Source organism: Triturus cristatus, chromosome 5_1 (assembly GCF_964204655.1).
Source record: "Triturus cristatus chromosome 5_1, aTriCri1.1, whole genome shotgun sequence".
NCBI lineage: Eukaryota > Metazoa > Chordata > Amphibia > Caudata > Salamandridae > Triturus > Triturus cristatus.
Window position 1 is genome coordinate 70,390,981 of NC_140587.1, and position 17,478 is coordinate 70,408,458.

Here is a 17,478-nt window from a genome sequence, read left to right on the forward strand (position 1 = left end):
GTGCCTGCTTGGTTGAATGCTGGCACCGCTCCCCTGTGGTGTGTCTGAGGACAGAGCCCCACCTGACAAAGGGGAGTAGAAGCACTGTACGCAAAGTGCTTCATTACCCCTAGAACCAGTTGGGACTGGTTCTCCCAGCCCTGTGCCAGGGCAGAACAAAGGTAGTATAAATATTGGGGCTGTGACCCCATGTAGAGTGTGCTGTTCTGGGTGCTGCTGTACCTGCTGGGCCCAAGCAGGAACCACCATGAGGGACTGCCCCTCTGCTGGAGGCTCCTGTGAGTTGGCCTGAGTTGGCCTGCCTGGGCCCAGCTTTGCCCCTCTGGAAGCTTGGATCCAGCGCCTCGTGAGCGCTACACCTTTCCCTGCTGATCCAGGAGGAGGGGAGCATGTGTGCCCTGCAGCACTGGGCTGCAAAAGTGTCCCAAGGGAATCCCGGCGTGGGGATTTCCCCGCACTGCATCGGAGTAAAGCAGGGAGCCTACCCCGCCTTTTTGTGCCTCCAAGAAATGCAGCAGGGGCCCACCCCGCATTTGTGTCCTGCTGAGGGGCTGCTGCATCATGAGCAGCATCCCGGGAGAAGCGCGGCCAAAGAGGAAGCCAGGTGGCTGTGCCTGGTTGGGGGCGTGGCCTAAAAACCCCGGAAGCGGAAGGAGACGACGCTCCGCATCCAGACAGTCCCTGCGAGGACCGGAAGACAGGCAGATTTGTGCCTGGAGGAAGCTGGGAGCCTACCCCGTATTGATAAGCTCGAAGTTGGAGCCTCACAGGCTCACAGAAGAAGAGCCAGAGCCTCGCGGGCTCCGCTTGGCTGTGTTCGGCATTTCCTGTGGGCAGAGCCTGAGTCCATATGGGAGCCTACTGCACCTTCATGAGTGCAGAGGAGAAAGCCCTGCAGTGAAGCCACTCAGCAAAGAGAGGCCACACGACAGCTTGCTGAGGGCCCGACTCACCAGAGTGTGGGTGAGTCTGGCCAGCGAAGGAGTTTATCTACGCGGGAGAGACCGCGTAAGGTCTCCCCCGACCCCAAGGGCACTGCGCTACCGGTTGGTAGCAGTGCTGGCCCCCTGTGTATTACGGGCCTGGTTCCTGCGGTGCCTGCAACTAGGGGGCACCTTCGTTCCACAAGTCCTGGAGTGGGCCTCTCAAGCCACTGTAGTGCCGAGGGTGATTTTCCAGCTGCGCAGCAAGAGCATGGGCAGCTGCAAGGATGGGGGCATGCTTTTATTTGAATAGCGAGGAAGGGGTGAGATGCACCTCCCGCCCCCTTTGCATCACGCACATCTCTCTGCTGCATTGGCAGCCAGAGTGCCTGGTGAAATGCCCAATGATTATTGAACCCAGACTTTTGGACAGAGGGCATTTGGGCCCCAAAGAAGGCCAGTTGGCCTTGGGTCATTTTTGTGGTATTGGTAGGGCGCAAGGCCCTACGAGGATGCATAATGTGTTCATGCCTGAGGTGATGTGTGAACCTAGGGAGTGTTACTACGGTGCACTTCTATATGCGATTACGCCTGATGTGTTTATGCATAATGTGTTTCCGCTACAGTATCTTACCAGTAGTTACTGGTTGTGTTATTACCTGTTCTTATGGTTTTTACAGTGGTCCAATTGGCCCTGTCCTGTATATAATGCCCTGTGAAGTAGTGCATAGTGCCAGGTGGCACAGTGTACATTTGTGATTATGATTCCAAGGTGTTTATGATACTACAAAGGCTGTTTTTTATATAACCTTGTGTGGAGTTTCTTTTGTGGTGTGCCTAGTGTGTCACTGCTGTGTGTGTTTGTTGCGCAAATGCTTTACACATTGCCTCTGGGATTAGCCTGACTGCTCGTGCCAAGCTACAAAGGGGGTGAGCAGGGGTTATCTTCAGTGTGTAACTCCCTTGCCCTGACTAGAGTGGTGGTTTCTTCCTGGCTTTGGCTCATGCCCTAGCCAACCAGAAACCCCATTTCTAACACTCCCCATCCACAAACTGCAACTCTCTCCACAACCGTGGCCCTCACTACCTCAACTGTTGGATTAACTTTGACACACCAACCAGATCCTCTACTCAATAGGACTCCTACGTGTGCACATCCTGCGCTTACGCATAACCAGATCTGGCGGTCGTGCCTTCTCCCTCCTTGCTCCCAAAACTTGGAATGAGCTGCCCCTACACAATAGAGTCACCTTCTCAGTACTTAAAGTCTGCAAGATGTGGCTCTTCAGCTTGACACAGACCAGACACTACCAGCACTGCCGCTAATTCACCGCACCAGGATACCCTCTCTGTGGGGTTGTATTCTCCAAAATAATACAACACAACACAACATAACGTAACAGAACAGAACATAAATATTATCTGCATAGAGGTTTTGCCCAATCTAATGAGGTTTGGAGGGAAGATATGGATTCTTACTTGCCAGAAATTGATCTACCATGCCTCACTGATAAGCAGAGACAGAACTGAGAGGCCCACGTGAGTTGGGTGAGCCAAAAATAAGCATTGGAGAGGATGAAAAGGTTTCGGGAGCAGCTCTTGGAACTACATCAATCATTACCCCCGTCTTCTAGACAAACTAATCAGCATATTTCTGGAGACATGGGAGAAAGGTTTTCTTCCACTCTCACACACAGAGACTGTGATGGTAATAATCCCTAAGGAGGGGAGAAACTAAACCTATTGTCCTCATATATAGAGATATGCATGTTAAATATGGATGCTAAGATGCTGAGTAAGGTGTTTAATTAAACATACATTTAATTTAATACAACATAATTACATTCAAAACATATAAATTATAAATATTAATAAAACAATTTTCAAATTGAATATCTCAAAATGATTTTTATAGGATTCTATCTAATTTGTTTACAAATAATAACATTGATATACATTTAGAAATAATTCACATTAGAAAATAAATGCATAAAAATTACAAATTCATTTTTAATTTATGAAGACTAAAAATAAATATACACATTTTGATAAAACAGTAGTATTATATGAAACTTTTTTTAAAGTACATTTTTAAAATGTTCTACAAAATATCACATTTAGTATAAACACAAAAATATAACTTATAAAACATTAAACACCAATTAAATACTACAAGGTATTTATAAATTAAAAAAAATAAAAAATCTATAATCTTTTTTAAAAACTCATCAATTTTAAGAATAAAAACAGTTTTTTAAAAAATTGTAATATACAGAAACAAATTAAATGTGCAAGCATATTAATATTCACATATTTTAAAAATGTTCTGACCCTTTTTCTCTGGTTTGTCTCGCTTGTGTTTTCCTGGGACTTACCTTTTGAAATGTGATATGTTGTGAGTCACTATACTGTCATCAGCTGTGGTGGTAACCATGGCTCCTCTCCAGGCACTTACTTTGACGTGTTCTGTCTTTTCCATACCAGGCATTTGTTTTCTTCTTCTATTCTTGTGTGGCAAGAACTAAGGGCCCAATTCACAAAAGTAATCTGAGACAACATCCTAACTTTACGAATTTTGGTATTCACAAAGGGCATTTAGGAGTAGACCAAAATTTAAGTTTAACTGAGACAAAATCCTCACTTTACAACTCCTAAATGCCCTTTGTGAATACCGAAGGTCGTAAAGTTAGGCTTTTGTCTCAGATTACTTTTGTGAATCGGGCACCTAGTCCCCTTCTTTTAAGACTGACTCTGGGGCCTTCCTACTAATGTCAGCATATTTTTTCAACTTGCCTTTTTTGCTGGTTGTGTCTATGCTGCAGTTTATCCCGTTCTCTGGCTCAGTTCAGTGTTGGTTCTTTCCAGCTGAGGATCCTGTTTGTAATTTCCTCTTTGCCATGATGGTTGCTGGATACTTTCCTGTCGTGCTATGAGGCTTATTCCTGTATGGTCTCAGTACTTTGTTTAGGAAATACGGCACTCCTTCTCTAACACATTCGGCCTGTTGAACGGTTCTCTTCAGGCTCTACCATCCCCTTCGGGCCATGGAGGGGTTATTTTGTGATGTTTAAAGTTCGGGTGTGCTGCCATCGTCACAAATTTATGTCCATTAAAAGGGGTTCCATTGTCTTAATGACTTAAGGTATTCCCGACGCTGTGAATATCCCATCTAGGACTGAAATGGTGATGTCCCCTCTGGAATTATCGGAAAGAATGAACATTTGTCTATGACTAAGATTATATAGCTGTCCGACTGTTGTGGGCCAAAGAATTCAACTGCGACCTGACACCACGTAGTTAGATTAATTTTATGCTTGCCGGCGTGTGGGTGATGGCATAGGTGTACTCTTATACACACAGTCTCCAATGTTCGATTCGGGGTGGCATTTTGGCTCTTTGATTACCAAATATGGAAAGGAGGACTTGATCTGTTATTATTGTGAAATTCTTAGAGTATATGAAGATGCCAGAAATTCACATGCCCATATCACTGCTATGCTTTCATTCCAGGTTGGGAATAGGCTATTTTGTGTCATTTAGGCTTCAGCTTACATATCCCACCACTTGGCATTGCCACTGTAGTATTTGGTTGGGAATAGGCTATTTTGTGTCATTTAGGCTTCAGCTTACATATCCCACCACTGTGGTATTGTGCTAGAATTGCCTCCAGTCCTACTGGGCCAGAAACACTATGAATTTGGTGTTGTCCTTGGGGTTGAAGTAGGCAATGTTTTGGTTTGACCTACTTTGTTCTTGATTGTCTTGAAGGATATCTTGCACTCTGGTGTCCACCTGAAGTGCTGCCCTAGTTTTATTAATACTCTGAGTAGGTGGCTGATCATGGTGTAGTCCTTTATGTAGTGGGAGCAATAGCTGGCCATCCTTAGGAGTTTTTAAATGTCATTTGTGTCTTTTGGGTTGGGATGTCATTTACGGCTGTTTCTTTTCTGGATCCGATGTCATGCCTTCTCCTAACAAGATATGTTTTTAGAAACGTAGATTCAGTTTGTGGAACTCACATTCATCGGGGTTGAATGTCAGCTTGGGATTTTGAAAGGCCTGATACACCTGATCCAGAGCCTTGTTGTGTTCTGCTATTATGGTTACAAAGAAAAAGATGTTGTTGATCTAGTTTAGAGAGTTTGCTACGGGTTGAATGACTTTCCTAAGGGCGTCCAGGAAAATCTCTGCAGCCATGCCAAAGTTTAGCCATTCATATCAGATCAGTCCTTGACCCATAGTGAATGTGGTTAAGCAGTTAGAATCCTCATGCCGTTCTAGTAGGTGGTAACGTTTGTTGAGGTCCAGTTTGGAAAAGCACTTGGTGCCCTTTAGTTGTGTGATCATGTTACTGATGTGTGGTCTGGGATGCCTCTTTCTCTCAGTGGCTTTTTTGCAGATCCTCATGTCTCCACATAGGCAAACATTTAAGTCTGTGTTCCACTTTGGGACTATGGCCATTGGGGATACCCATTGTGTTGGCCCCTTGGATCTCTCAATAAGGTCTGCATCTAGGAGTTCTTGTAGCCCATTTTCTAACACACTCTGAAGGTAGAACGGTATTTCCCTGTGGTTTTGTGCCACCTGCTTCACCTACTCATTAATTTGGAGTTGGACCTAAGAGTTCACCCTTCTTCCTAGGCTGGTAAATAATTTTGGAGGTTTACTCTCAGTCAGAGGCTCATCCTCCAACTTATAGAGGATGGCCACCAGTTGCAATTGTTCTGCTGTGTGCGCCTTATGAGACAGCCTGCTTCTGTGTGTTTTTCGATTACATGGATGTCAGCCTCAACTGACCAGTTTTGGTCTGTGAGATTTGTTTCAAAACATCCTAGGCAAGGCAAGGAAACTTGGGTCATCCATAAGTCTTCTCTCACATAGGTTTGCTGTATTCTTGGTTAAGGTGTCATTTTGTCATATTCTTTGGCTCATTTGTTGTTGAGTGATGCTCCACTGTCAAGGACAAACTGAGCATTGCAGTCCCCCATTCGGAGGAGTAGCTGGGAATATTTTGACCTTCTTTCTTGATCTGACACCGTAAAGACATATTTGTCACTGTCCTGTAAGGTTGCTCAGAAGGATCTTAATGGTGATTCTTGTGAGGATGATTTGTGTGACCTGGACCTCTATGTAGATCGGCCACTCTTGCTTCTCCGCCTTTGTGTAGTGTCATGATCTTGAGTCTTTCCTGCTCCATGTGATGTCTTGTGGTGATCCCGTGCACATCTTATCATAGTTGTTTTCTTTTCCTCATTGCCTGAACTCTTGGCCCATGGCTGGGCAGCTTCTGGCGTGAGGATATGTTTGTCTACATCAATAGCATTCCCACTTGTGTTCTCGATGTTTTTCAGGAAATTCCTTGTTTCTTTAGACCATGACCTTTCACAGAGGTTTTGATGGCATTTTCTGGGTGTCTGGGCTTGCAATGGAAAACCTGTTCATGTTTCTTGACTTTTTTGTGTTTCGGTCTGGTCGTTGACCTGTATCATCTGTTCGATTATGTCTAAGGAGAGGCTCTTCTTCAACAGACGTCAATACAGGGACTCAGATTGAGAACCTTGAATGATCCTGAGATGCAAAGGGTCTTCAGTCATGAAGTTGTCAAAATCACAATGTTTTAACAGGCCTTTTAGGCAGGTTATAAAGTTTCTCATGACTTCGTCCTTTTCCTGTGAGGTCAGACTGAATGTATATCACTCATGATCAATGTTCCACTTGCATAGGAATTTAATGTTGAGCGCTGTACGTACTTGTCGGTAGGTTGTCAACGACTCTGGTGGCAGTTCTTTGATTATCTGACTAATGTCTTTTTTTACCAGGTCTTTCAACGCTATAAGAATTTGATTTTCATCTGTTTCCCTTGACCCTTTAATAAACTCTTCAAAGTCAACCTGCCACTCCTGTGATTGCGGTTCCATGCTGCTTCCTGAGCTGAGTGGTAGATGGTCTGGCCAGTGTAAGTACGAGGCCCAATATGGCCTGGGTTTTTGGTCTGTATTTTACAGTGTTCTGGTGGTTGTTGACATTCTGTCACATGGTTCTTGCAATTCTGATGATTTTTATACAGCTTGTGTTCTGTTTGCGTGTTTCCTGCTCCATGTTTATCCTTTCCCAGGTGCTCAACCCTTTAAAGGCTTTTCTTTTATTTTAAATGAGTTTGCGTGACCTCAGACTGGCATCTATTTAGTTCTTTGGGTCTTCTTGACCCTTTAAAATGTCTGTCCTATTGACCTCTACGGGTAGAAACCTGGATTCCAGATAGCTGCTGGAGCTATCCTTCTTTCTTGGGACTGCCTGATTGTTTGAAATGGCTAGCAGTAAGAAAGTGACATGGTGAGCCCCCACTTTTTGCCTGGAACATGATGTGATTTCAAATAAAAGTGCACAGAGTACCTGCAAACCAGTCCCCAGTGCCAGATCTCCTTCCTAAAATGGTATCATAATTGGCACAACTTCAGCAGCTCCTGTAAGTCCCTAGTAATTGGTACCCTTGGTACCTAGGGCATTAGGACAGAAGAGGGTCCACTAGTGCTGTGGCACAAATTATGCCAACCTATGGACCACCCACTAAGATTATTCAAACTGCCATTACAATATGCGTTTGTTGGTGCAGTGAAGACTGAGGAGTCGACATGGCACGCAGCCTGTGTGCCATGCCCTGGGACTCTGCATGAGATATAGGTACGTCACCCCTACTGCAGGCCTTACAGCCCTAAGGCGGGGTGCACTATATCCCATATGTGGACATATCTGCATGAGCAGATATTACCCTACAATATCTAAGTACATTCTTGGATATTGTAAGTGCACAGGGAAGCCATTGAGGGTACATGGGCTGGACACTCTTCATTACAAGTTCCCCAGCACCATTATGGCTTCACTGTACCCAGGGATGTTTGGTACCAAATATCTCATCTTAATGAATACTTACTGATGACAGTGATGGATGTATTTAGATTTATTAATAAATGTACAAAGAGGATACTTTAGGATACCCCCTGCAAGCCTACATAACACGGGTGTGCTCTCTGCCTAGTTTAGCTAGCCTGCCACCACTAGACATGTTTCTGATCTTATGGTGCCAGGAACTTCACACCTCCTCCAGGCCAGAATGGCATTCCATGCCACCTCTGAAATGATACCCAGGCATCTCTGGGTAGGGGAGGGTGCCAACCTCACTGTCCTGCTCCACATTTGGTGGGAATACAGGCTGGAAAATGAGTTAGGTTAGAAGGTGGGCCCGCATTCAGCCAGTACCCCCCTAAGGTGGGGCAGGTGAGTTGGACCACACTTTTCAGTTTCCCCCATCTTGTTTGAGATGAAATTAACTAATTAGCATGAAGGTTATGCCCACTCCCCAAAGGAAGTGGTCACATAGAGGGTGTAGACACCCTACAGGTAGGTAGCCCATTGGCTACTACCTATCTCTCCCTGTAATGCCCCTAAATTTAGTATTTAGGTACACCCCGGGACCCTGAACTTTAGATTGATGGATGTAAGAAGACAATGGATAAAGAAGAGCTGCTGACCCCAGAAAAGGAGACCTGCTGCAGAATGTTGGCGCAAAACCCTGCCTGCTGCCTCAAGGAATCGATTATCATGGTGTGCTGTCTCATCCTGCTGCTGTGAGACCTCCAAGAACCCCAGAGCACCTCCAGCCCTTCAACAATCACCAGAGAACTGCCTTGGAGTAGAGAAACTACTCCTGTGCTGCCCGCAGGCACCGATCCCTCAAAATCTAGTTTACCGACTTGCTGCTGCCCGCCGACTCTAATGCAGCACACAAGCAAGAAGAAGTACACCAGCTTCAGAGGGTCAGATCTGCCCCCAACTGAGTGAGAGGATACCAGGACCTACCAGAGCCATGTCCTAGCAATACCCAAGGTACTGGACCACCTGCAACCTACACTGAGGCACAGAGTCCAATCCAGACTCCAACTGCCCAGGAAGCAATCACCCTTTGAAGGACATCAAGACCCCTGAGACGCACTTCAGGAGTGGGCCAGCTGTTCGAAAATTGTATCCTGCAACCTACCTGCTCCTGACCATCTCAATACACAGACCTATTTGCTCTGCACCCAGCCCGCCTGGCTTGGGTACCAAAGTACCAGTGATGATCCTGAGGACCTAAGGCCCTTGTGACCCGATCCCTCATTTGTGGTCCCCTGAACTTACATGTCAGTCCCTCTATGCATCCTGTTTTTAGGTGCCCCCCTTCTTCGTCGTGCACCAGCAACCAATGACCTCAGCACCCTGCTCCCGGCCGAATCCGGATACTCCTGATGCTCCAGTGGTGGAACATTGGACCTGGTCTTGCTAATTACCTTGACGCAGAAGATGAACACCGAGAACCAATTGTATGATTTTCTCTCTACTGTTCTCCATAGACTTCTTTGTGCATAATTGGCACAACTGTGAGTTATTTTCTGAGCTTTGAAATTCATAACTTAGAAAGTTCTTATCTGTGAACAAAGTTCTTGGTCTTAAGAAAGTATATAAAAATGTGTGTTTTTTTGCAAATTGGTCCCCAATTTATTTGTGAGTGTTTGTGTCATTTATTGCCTCTGTGAGTACAACAAATGCTTAGCACTACCCTCTGATAAGCCTAATTGCTCGCCCATACTACTACAAATAGGTTAGTATTATCTACTTTTGCCCGGTGCACTAATCTGGGACCCACTGGACTCTCTGCACAGTGTACTTCATTTTAGTACACTATATAGAGAGCCAGCTTCCTACACTAGCCCCTTGGATTCTATGGCCTGACTTTGAGATGGTCGATCGAGTTACAGAGTCTTGCAAGACTTCAATAATGGAGTCTCAGAAGATTACAGACAGTCTTTGATCAAGGAAGCGTATTTTTCACCTGATTTGATATTGATTTATAATTTATAAAGCACAACGTTTGCCCGGTGGCATCTTGGGGCTGCCCATAACCAGTAAGAAACAGAGGAGCAACAGGATGCAAGGATAGCTCGTCAGATCCAGAGAGAAAAGCCAGGTCTTTAATGCCTTCCTGAGCCTAAGCTAGGAGGTGGCAATTTTCAACTCCAGGGGTAAATGGTTCCAGTTTAGGGCCAAAGAACGGGCAAGGCTCCTACCTCCCCAGGTCACCAGTCTAAAAGGAGGGAACACCCACATCTCGTGCACACCTGGAATTAAGGGTCCTCCTAGGAAGGTCCCATCTCAACCTTTCTCTGAGCTAGGCAGGGTCCAGACCATGAAGAGCCTTATAAGCTGTACAAAGGCCCTTGAAAACTATACGTTTTCTTACCGGCTGCTGACGGCATGGGAGGTCAAACCATACCTGGGTGGTCTTCCTTAGAAGATGGGCTGTTGCATTCTGTATGATTTGCATTTTTGTAAAGTATTTCTTTGGCAAATTTAGATACAGCCCATTGCAGTAGTCTATGCAAGGTGTCACTTACCTTCTGGTTGTTGTTGCAGGGTTGCAAGGTGACTTTTGTTATCCTGTCATGTGTGGGGCCTCTTCTTTGCTTTGTGTGTGCCTGCAGATGACCAGAGTTGGACTCCCGGTGTCACTGTCTGTCTGATGTTTGCCACAGCATTGGTGCCGGGCTCTGGTGTTCTCCTTCACTTTTGACTCCAGTTACTGTGCCTTCTTTGGGAATAATGCATGGGAAACTGCTGGTTACAAGTAGGGACCCTCACTTTACCCTGCCTCCTGAAAGTGACCATATGGGCACTGGGCTTCAGGCCATCAGTTGAGGCATAGCGACTCCACAGGGTATGTGTGGGTGTGAGCAGTGCACAGCACAGCGAGGTCTGTGTGGGTGGGCAGTGCAAAGCGCAGTAGAGGTCTCTGTGGCTGGGAGCAGTGCTTATCTCAAGGACATCTGTGTAGGGGTCAGCAGTGCACAGGTCTGTGGAGTCTGTGTGGGCGGGCCATGCACAGCTTAGTAGAGAGCTCTGTGGGTGGGCAGTGAACAGCTCAGTGGGTCTATGTGGGTGGGCAGGGCACAGCTCAGTGGGTCTATGTCGGTGGGCAGTGAACAGCTCAGTGGGTCTATGTGGGTGGGTAGGTCACAGCTCAGTGGGTCTATGTGGGTGGGAAGGGCACAGCTCAGTGGGTCTATGTGGGTGGGCAGTGCACAGCTCAGTGGGTCTATGCCGGTGGGCAGTGCACAGCTCAGTAGGTCTATGTGGGTGGGCAGTACACAGCTTAGTGGAGCGCTGTGTGGGTGGCACAGTACACAGTACATTGTAGGCTGTGTGTTTTGTGAAAGCACAGCTCAGTATTGCTCTGTGTGGGTGGGAACTGCACAGTTCAATGAACTGTGTGAGTAGAGCATTCCACAGCTAAGATGGGGCCAGTGTGGGTGGGTAGTGCACAGCTCACGTGGAGGCTTTTTGGGTGGGCAGTGCAGAGATGAAAGTGGGGCTGTGTGGGTAGGCACTGCAGAGTTCAGTGGGGGACCTATGTGCAGTTAGGCTGGTGAGCTGCCTTCTGCGCCTCTGATCTCCAGTCGCCTGAGAGGGTTTAATTTATTTATTCCTTTTTCCAGCTCACCTGTGGAGTAATCCTCTTTGACTAACTATTATGGAGCAGCAAACGCAGAAGAAGGATGTGTTCAGCAATTATTGGATATGATTTACATAGCACAATAATCATAGATCCCCCCAGTACACCAGGAGTACTGGGTGATCAGGGATTACTAGTCTCAGATAATGTGATTCACAGCCTTTCACCTGGTGTCCTCTGACTTAACACTCCTGTTTGAGATAAAACTGAGCACCAAGCAGACCTCACTAGCACTTGACCCTCAGTGCAGCAAGGTCAAGCAGCTGAAGGTTCACTCAGGGAGGTGGTGTCAGGTTAGAAGCTCAGAAGTCAACAAACATTAAACTATGGATAATAACTCACTGTCCAGGTAGTACCGTTTTCATACACACACCACTAAACATACTCTACAGGTTTAATGGTAAGGCATTCAGTGGTACAGTGTCTGGTGGAGCTGAAATGAGAATGTCCCGTGCATGGCAAACTCGTGCGTTCCCCTGCCTTGAGTACCCTTCTGCGTATATATCTCATATCCTAATCTTTATTTTGGCCTTCGCATCAATTTAATCAAAGTGTGTGCACAGAGCACCAGAGTTCAGTCCCTGACTATGAGAGGTCCTGGACCTGTCCTGAGATCCTGAGGAGTGTACCAAATGTGCCATCATTGCAGGCACTACGGTCCCTATTGTGGATAGAATGCATGGAGCAGTGATTAAATTCAATTAAATTTGTATCTTTATATAGGGTGCCTTATCACCCGTGAAGGTATCCAGGCGCTATCCATGGGCACCAGGAGATGAAGTGATTTGCCCAGAATCACCAGATGTTGAGCCAATGCCAAGACGCAAACCTGCATCCCCAGTCGGCAGCTCGGCCCACTGCGCCACATCCTCTCATGGTGATGACACCATACCATCATAAAAAGAAAATTATGCAACTATATATTTTTGTCTGGGTCTCTCATGTTGAGGTCTTTCGGCCCACCTGTGTAAAGTTCAAATCCCTTGTCTATGCACACTCCCTCCTGCTGACATCCTGAATGCGTATCACACGTGTTTTGTGAGTGTAGCTCTTTTGTGATATGCAAGTGAGCCAGAGTAATGGAGGACAGTGGGATCCATTGTGGATACCCATAGACAGGCCTACATCAAAATGGAGGATGATGACTGTGCTCTCAGACCGTGGAAGTATGGTGCCCCCCTTCCTATAGCTGGAGGGGGAAGAACGAGACACTGGCAGGGGAGTAGAAACAGGAGTGCCTTTTGAAATTCCATGAGTCCTTTTGATTATCAATGAAAGAGCTGCTGATTAGTGAATGGCAAGGGAAGGCCTGGGCTGTGGTTTGCAGGGCTACTTAAGTGGGTGGCACATAAGTGCTCCTGCAGGCCCACTGGTCGCATTTAGATTACAGGCTCTGGGTATATGGTATACCGCTCTACAAAGGATTTACAAGTAAATTAAATATACCAATCAAATCATATTTAGGGGAGTGAGCACTAAGACGTTAGCACTGGCTAGCAGTGGTAAAGTGCACAGAGTCCTTAGGATAGCCATCAGGAATCCAGCAAAAACTGGAGGGGAAAAAGCGAAAGGTTTGGGGGTGGCCCTGCAGAAACTGTGATGTCCAACAAGTTTTAATGGATATAAAGCAATAAAAGGACAAGGGAGTCAACCTGCATAGAAATATTTATGGCAGGAGGACTGCCTGAACTATTTTTAGTATCTTTCTCGACCCCCATAACACGCTGTTCAACCAACACTTGATGCTCCATTCATCAATGTAGGAAATGCCTTACATTGTATGCAGTTCCTTCACACTATCACAGATATGATCAACCAGTTCACATGAACTCGTTGGGGGGCTTTCATGGGCATTGTACACCTTAGTGGGGGGCTTTGTGGGTAGGCAGTGCACGGCTTAGTCCTGGTCTGTGTGGGTGGGCAGTGTGAAGCTTATTGAATGAATGTGTGTTTGGGAAATGTGCTGCTAAGTGGGTGGGCAGAGAACTGCTCAGGGGGGACTGTGTGTGTGGCAGTGCACAGCTCAGTCCTCATCTGTATGGAGGCGAGGGAACACCTCAGTGAGCAGATTGACTGGGGAACTGTGGGCTTGAGCAGTACACAGCTCAGTGGGGGCTATATGAGTGACCAGTGCAAAGCTCAGTGGAGAGCTAGTGAGGGTAGAAAGCACATAGCTCAGTAGAGAGCTGTGTGTGGTCAATGCACTACTCAATGCAGCTGGTGCTGTTTGGGGTCTGTGTGGGTGGGCAATACACCGGCTGGTGAGGTTCTGTGTGGGTGGGCAGTTTAATGTCCATTGGGAATGTAGGTGGGCACTGCACAGCTCAGTGGAAGGCTGTGTGAATGGGAAGTACCTAGTTCAGTGAAGGGCTATGTGGGTTGGTAGTGCACAGCTCAATGGAGGGCTGTGTGCGTGTATAGTACAGAGCTCATTGGAGGGCTGTGTGAGTGGGCAGAGCACAGCTCAGTGTAGGAGTGTGTTGGGTGGTATCGCACAGCTCAGTCAGGTTCTGGTTGGTTAGGCAGTGCCCAGCTCACTGTGGGGATTAGGTGCAGAATTTGGTGGTTGAGCAGTGTCCAGCTCAGTATGCAAGGTGAGAGGGCATTGTACAGCTCAGTTGGGATTGTGTAGGTGTGAATATGCAGCTTAGGGACCACGTGGGTGGGTAGCATGCAGCTCACTGGAGGGATGTGTGAATGGTCACAGCCCAGTTCAGAGGAAGGTTGTGTAGGTGGCCATTGCACAGCTCAATAGGTCTATGCGAGTGGGCAGTGTATGACTCAGTGGTGGGAGGTGGATAGATAGTGCAGAGATCAGTGAAAGGGCTGTGTGCAGCATTCTGCTTTGCGGGGTCAGTGTGACTGGGCAGTACACAGATCAGTGGCACGTCAGTGGAGTTTGTGGGGTCTGCGCTGGTGGGAAGTGCACAGATCAATGAGGGAGGTGGGTGGACAGTGTATAGTCCAGTGTGAGATCTATGTAACTGGGCATTACTCAGGTCAGTGGTGGGGTCTGTGTTGATGGGCAGTACTCAGCACAGTGTGGTAGCGGAGAACAACTGCCGTAGAAGGGAAGGTAGCAAGAGTGTGCAACTGCAAAGAACACCCCTTTTACTTGCTTAGCTTTAGTATAGCACTGCCTGTGCCCCTAAATATGGCACCTGTCCTAGGTTTGGTGTTTGTCAGGATGCCCTTGTGCCTGACCCCCCACCGTCCAGCCTGCACACTATATATAACGGAGCTCATTGACAGCTTCCAATAATCTAACCATCATTTCTTTGATGCTGGCAGAATAAGATGAGAGCTGAGAAGCAGAAAATTGTGACTGAGATTGAACAGCTGCACCAGATCCTGAGAGATGAAGAGCAGATACTGTATGAGAGACTGAAGAAAATGGAGAAGACACTTAACATGGTAGAAAATGCAAATATCAACAAACTGTCCAAGAAAATTGCCTCTCTCCAAGCCCTGATAACAGATCTAGAGAATAAATGCAAGAAACCAGCATTGGACCTCCTGAAGGTGAGATACTACTTGGTAAATTCAAGTCAATACAGAAGTAGTACATTAATATGGTGTGTGAAGTGTTGAATGTAAGTGGAGAACATGCTTGATCAACAAAGAGGGTTAATTAACAGTGGCCTCCTGTATTCTGACAACCCAATTAAATATACAACCAAGTTCAACCAACAGCAATCCTTCTGTTCTTACAGTCCAATGCAATGAATATTCTGGTGCAGTATAGAGCGACCTCCTTTTACACTGAAAGCCCAACACAGAAGAAAGAATATGGTGGTCTGGGGCATGTGACTCCATTCAGAATATCAATCTGTTCTGTATCATCAATCAATCAATTAGGGGTTTGGGAAGCGCAGCTACTCACCCGTGAGGGTCTCAAGGCGCTAGGTAGGGGGTGGCTCTGTTGGGTGCTGGCATCATCTGAAGAGCCAGGTCTTGAGGTCCTTCCTGAACTGGAGCAGTGTGGTGCTTTGCCGGAGGTGGAGGGGAGGTCATTCCAGGTCTTGGCTAGGAGGTAGGAGAAGGACTTTTTACCCTTTCTGGTCTTGTAGATGCTTGGGATGGTGGCCAAGGAGAGGGAGAGAATATCACAGACTGGTCTGTGTCATGTGACTCCATTTAGAATATCGGCTTATGCTATCCTGTCACCTGATTCAGAATATCAGACTATGGAGTGTCAGGGGGAAACATCCTTTACAACGCTGGCTAAGCCACGCGAGCCATTTCCCCGCAAGCAGAACCACGCTTGCCTTAACCACACGTACGCCTTAACTAAGCATATGCTTGGTTAAGGCAGTGCATGGTTTGGCTGCGCGGGTGTGTGGGAAGAGGAAAAGGAAGGATCAGGAGAGGAAGCTGCTATGCACAGTCAGGTAAGTAGAGCTGGGGCATTTTTGGGGGGTGAGGTAGATTTTAGGGCAGGGGGTCAGTTGAAGGGCTAAGGGCAGGGGATCGGGGTCTTTTTCAGGGGTAGGGGCCAGTTTTTGGGGCTCAGGGTGGGGGTCAGGGTAGTTTATAAGGTAGGGCCATTTTTAGGGCTCAGGGCGGGGGGTTGGGGTAGTTTTGAGGGGTGGCAGTCAGTTTTTAGGGCTCAGGGTGGGGGGCTAGGGTTGGGGTAGTTTATAGGGCTGGGGCTGAGATTTAAGGCTCACAACAGGGGTGGAAGGGACAGTTTTCAGGGCTGGGGTCAGTTTTAGGACTCAGGGCAGGGGTAGGGACACTTTTCAGGGCTGGGGCAGGGTAGGTTTAGGGCTTAGTGTGGGGGGGCTGAGGTCAGGGTAGTTTTTAGTACATGGGGTGAGTTTTAGGACTCAGGGTGGAGGGGCTGTTTGGGGGTAGCATTTGGGTGGGGCCTGGTTTTAGGGCTCAGCGAGGGGGATCGGGCTAGTTTTAAGGGCAGGGGTGGGTAGATTGCTGGGATGGGGCCATGTGTTAGGGCTCAGGGTGGGGAGGCTGGGGTGTGATCTTAACCTCGCATATCCCTTTACCAATCATGCCTTTACAACAAAATTGCGTAGTAAAGGCATGCGTGGCAAATGAATGCGTGGTTAAGGCGTATTTGTTGTTGGGATTGCATTGTTGATGCACACGTGGTTTAGCCATGTGTGGATCTGTCATACAACTCATGTCAGGTGGCTCCACTCAGAATCTCACATTCACTCTTCTGCCATTTAACCCCTGGAATATCAAAAATTACAGATTGCTCACCGAGAGTGAGCCAATTGAAGCATGACTTAGATTGGTGTTGTGTCGCAGAAAAAGTGGTGTATGAAGGCAGGGGTTGCCCTAAGAAATAGGAGAAAGTGTGGCAACAATGGGTCATTTATAGGGGTCTATAAGTGAGGCAGAAGGGTGGGCGGGGGGCGGGTCTGTCATTGGTTGTGCAAGATTCCCACATGTAAACGGTTGCAATCCGAATCCTGTGATCTAATGAGCTAATTGTTTTTGAGACAGAACTGTGTTGTACGGAGTTTCTATCACTCATTTTCTATGACCACTGTGCTGTACACTGCTTAAGTTTTATATTTAGTAAAAAGACCTGTTAAAAAAAAATAATTGAAGATTGCTGTCTTATGTACCCATTCAAATATCACAGACTCTGTGCTGTGTTATGTGATTATTCAGAATATCACAGACTGTGCCCTGTCACGTGACCGCATATGAAATATCACACAGTAAGGGGTATATTCTCAAGAACGTGTGATAACCATCGCAAATTCAGCTTAACGCAACTTTGCATATCGCAGTTCATCGAGAGAAAACAACACCGTCTTAACGTCCAATTCCCAACCCGGCGGCACCATGCGATAGCAGCATGATAACGCGCCAAATAACCGTGTAAAAACCAACACGATAAAAAAATGCGAAACACGAATGCCCAAAAAGTTGCGATGCCACAAAGCGCGATACTAAAATCTGCGAAAACCAGCAACAGGCCTGCAATTCCCACGCGTCATGTGGGAAAATGCACTATAAAAGCTGAACAAAAAAAAA

At 46.9% G+C, this 17,478-nt stretch overlaps 1 protein-coding gene across 1 annotated transcript in view; it reads left to right on the plus strand.

Moving 5' to 3' along the window:
• LOC146830204 (E3 ubiquitin-protein ligase TRIM39-like) overlaps positions 1–17,478 on the plus strand; it is a 259,126-nt gene that overhangs the window by 160,589 nt on the left and 81,059 nt on the right. The window contains exon 3 of the mRNA XM_085603700.1: positions 14,758–14,988. Coding sequence (XP_085459826.1) covers positions 14,758–14,988 — 231 coding nt within the window. The remainder of the gene's footprint in view (positions 1–14,757; positions 14,989–17,478) is intronic.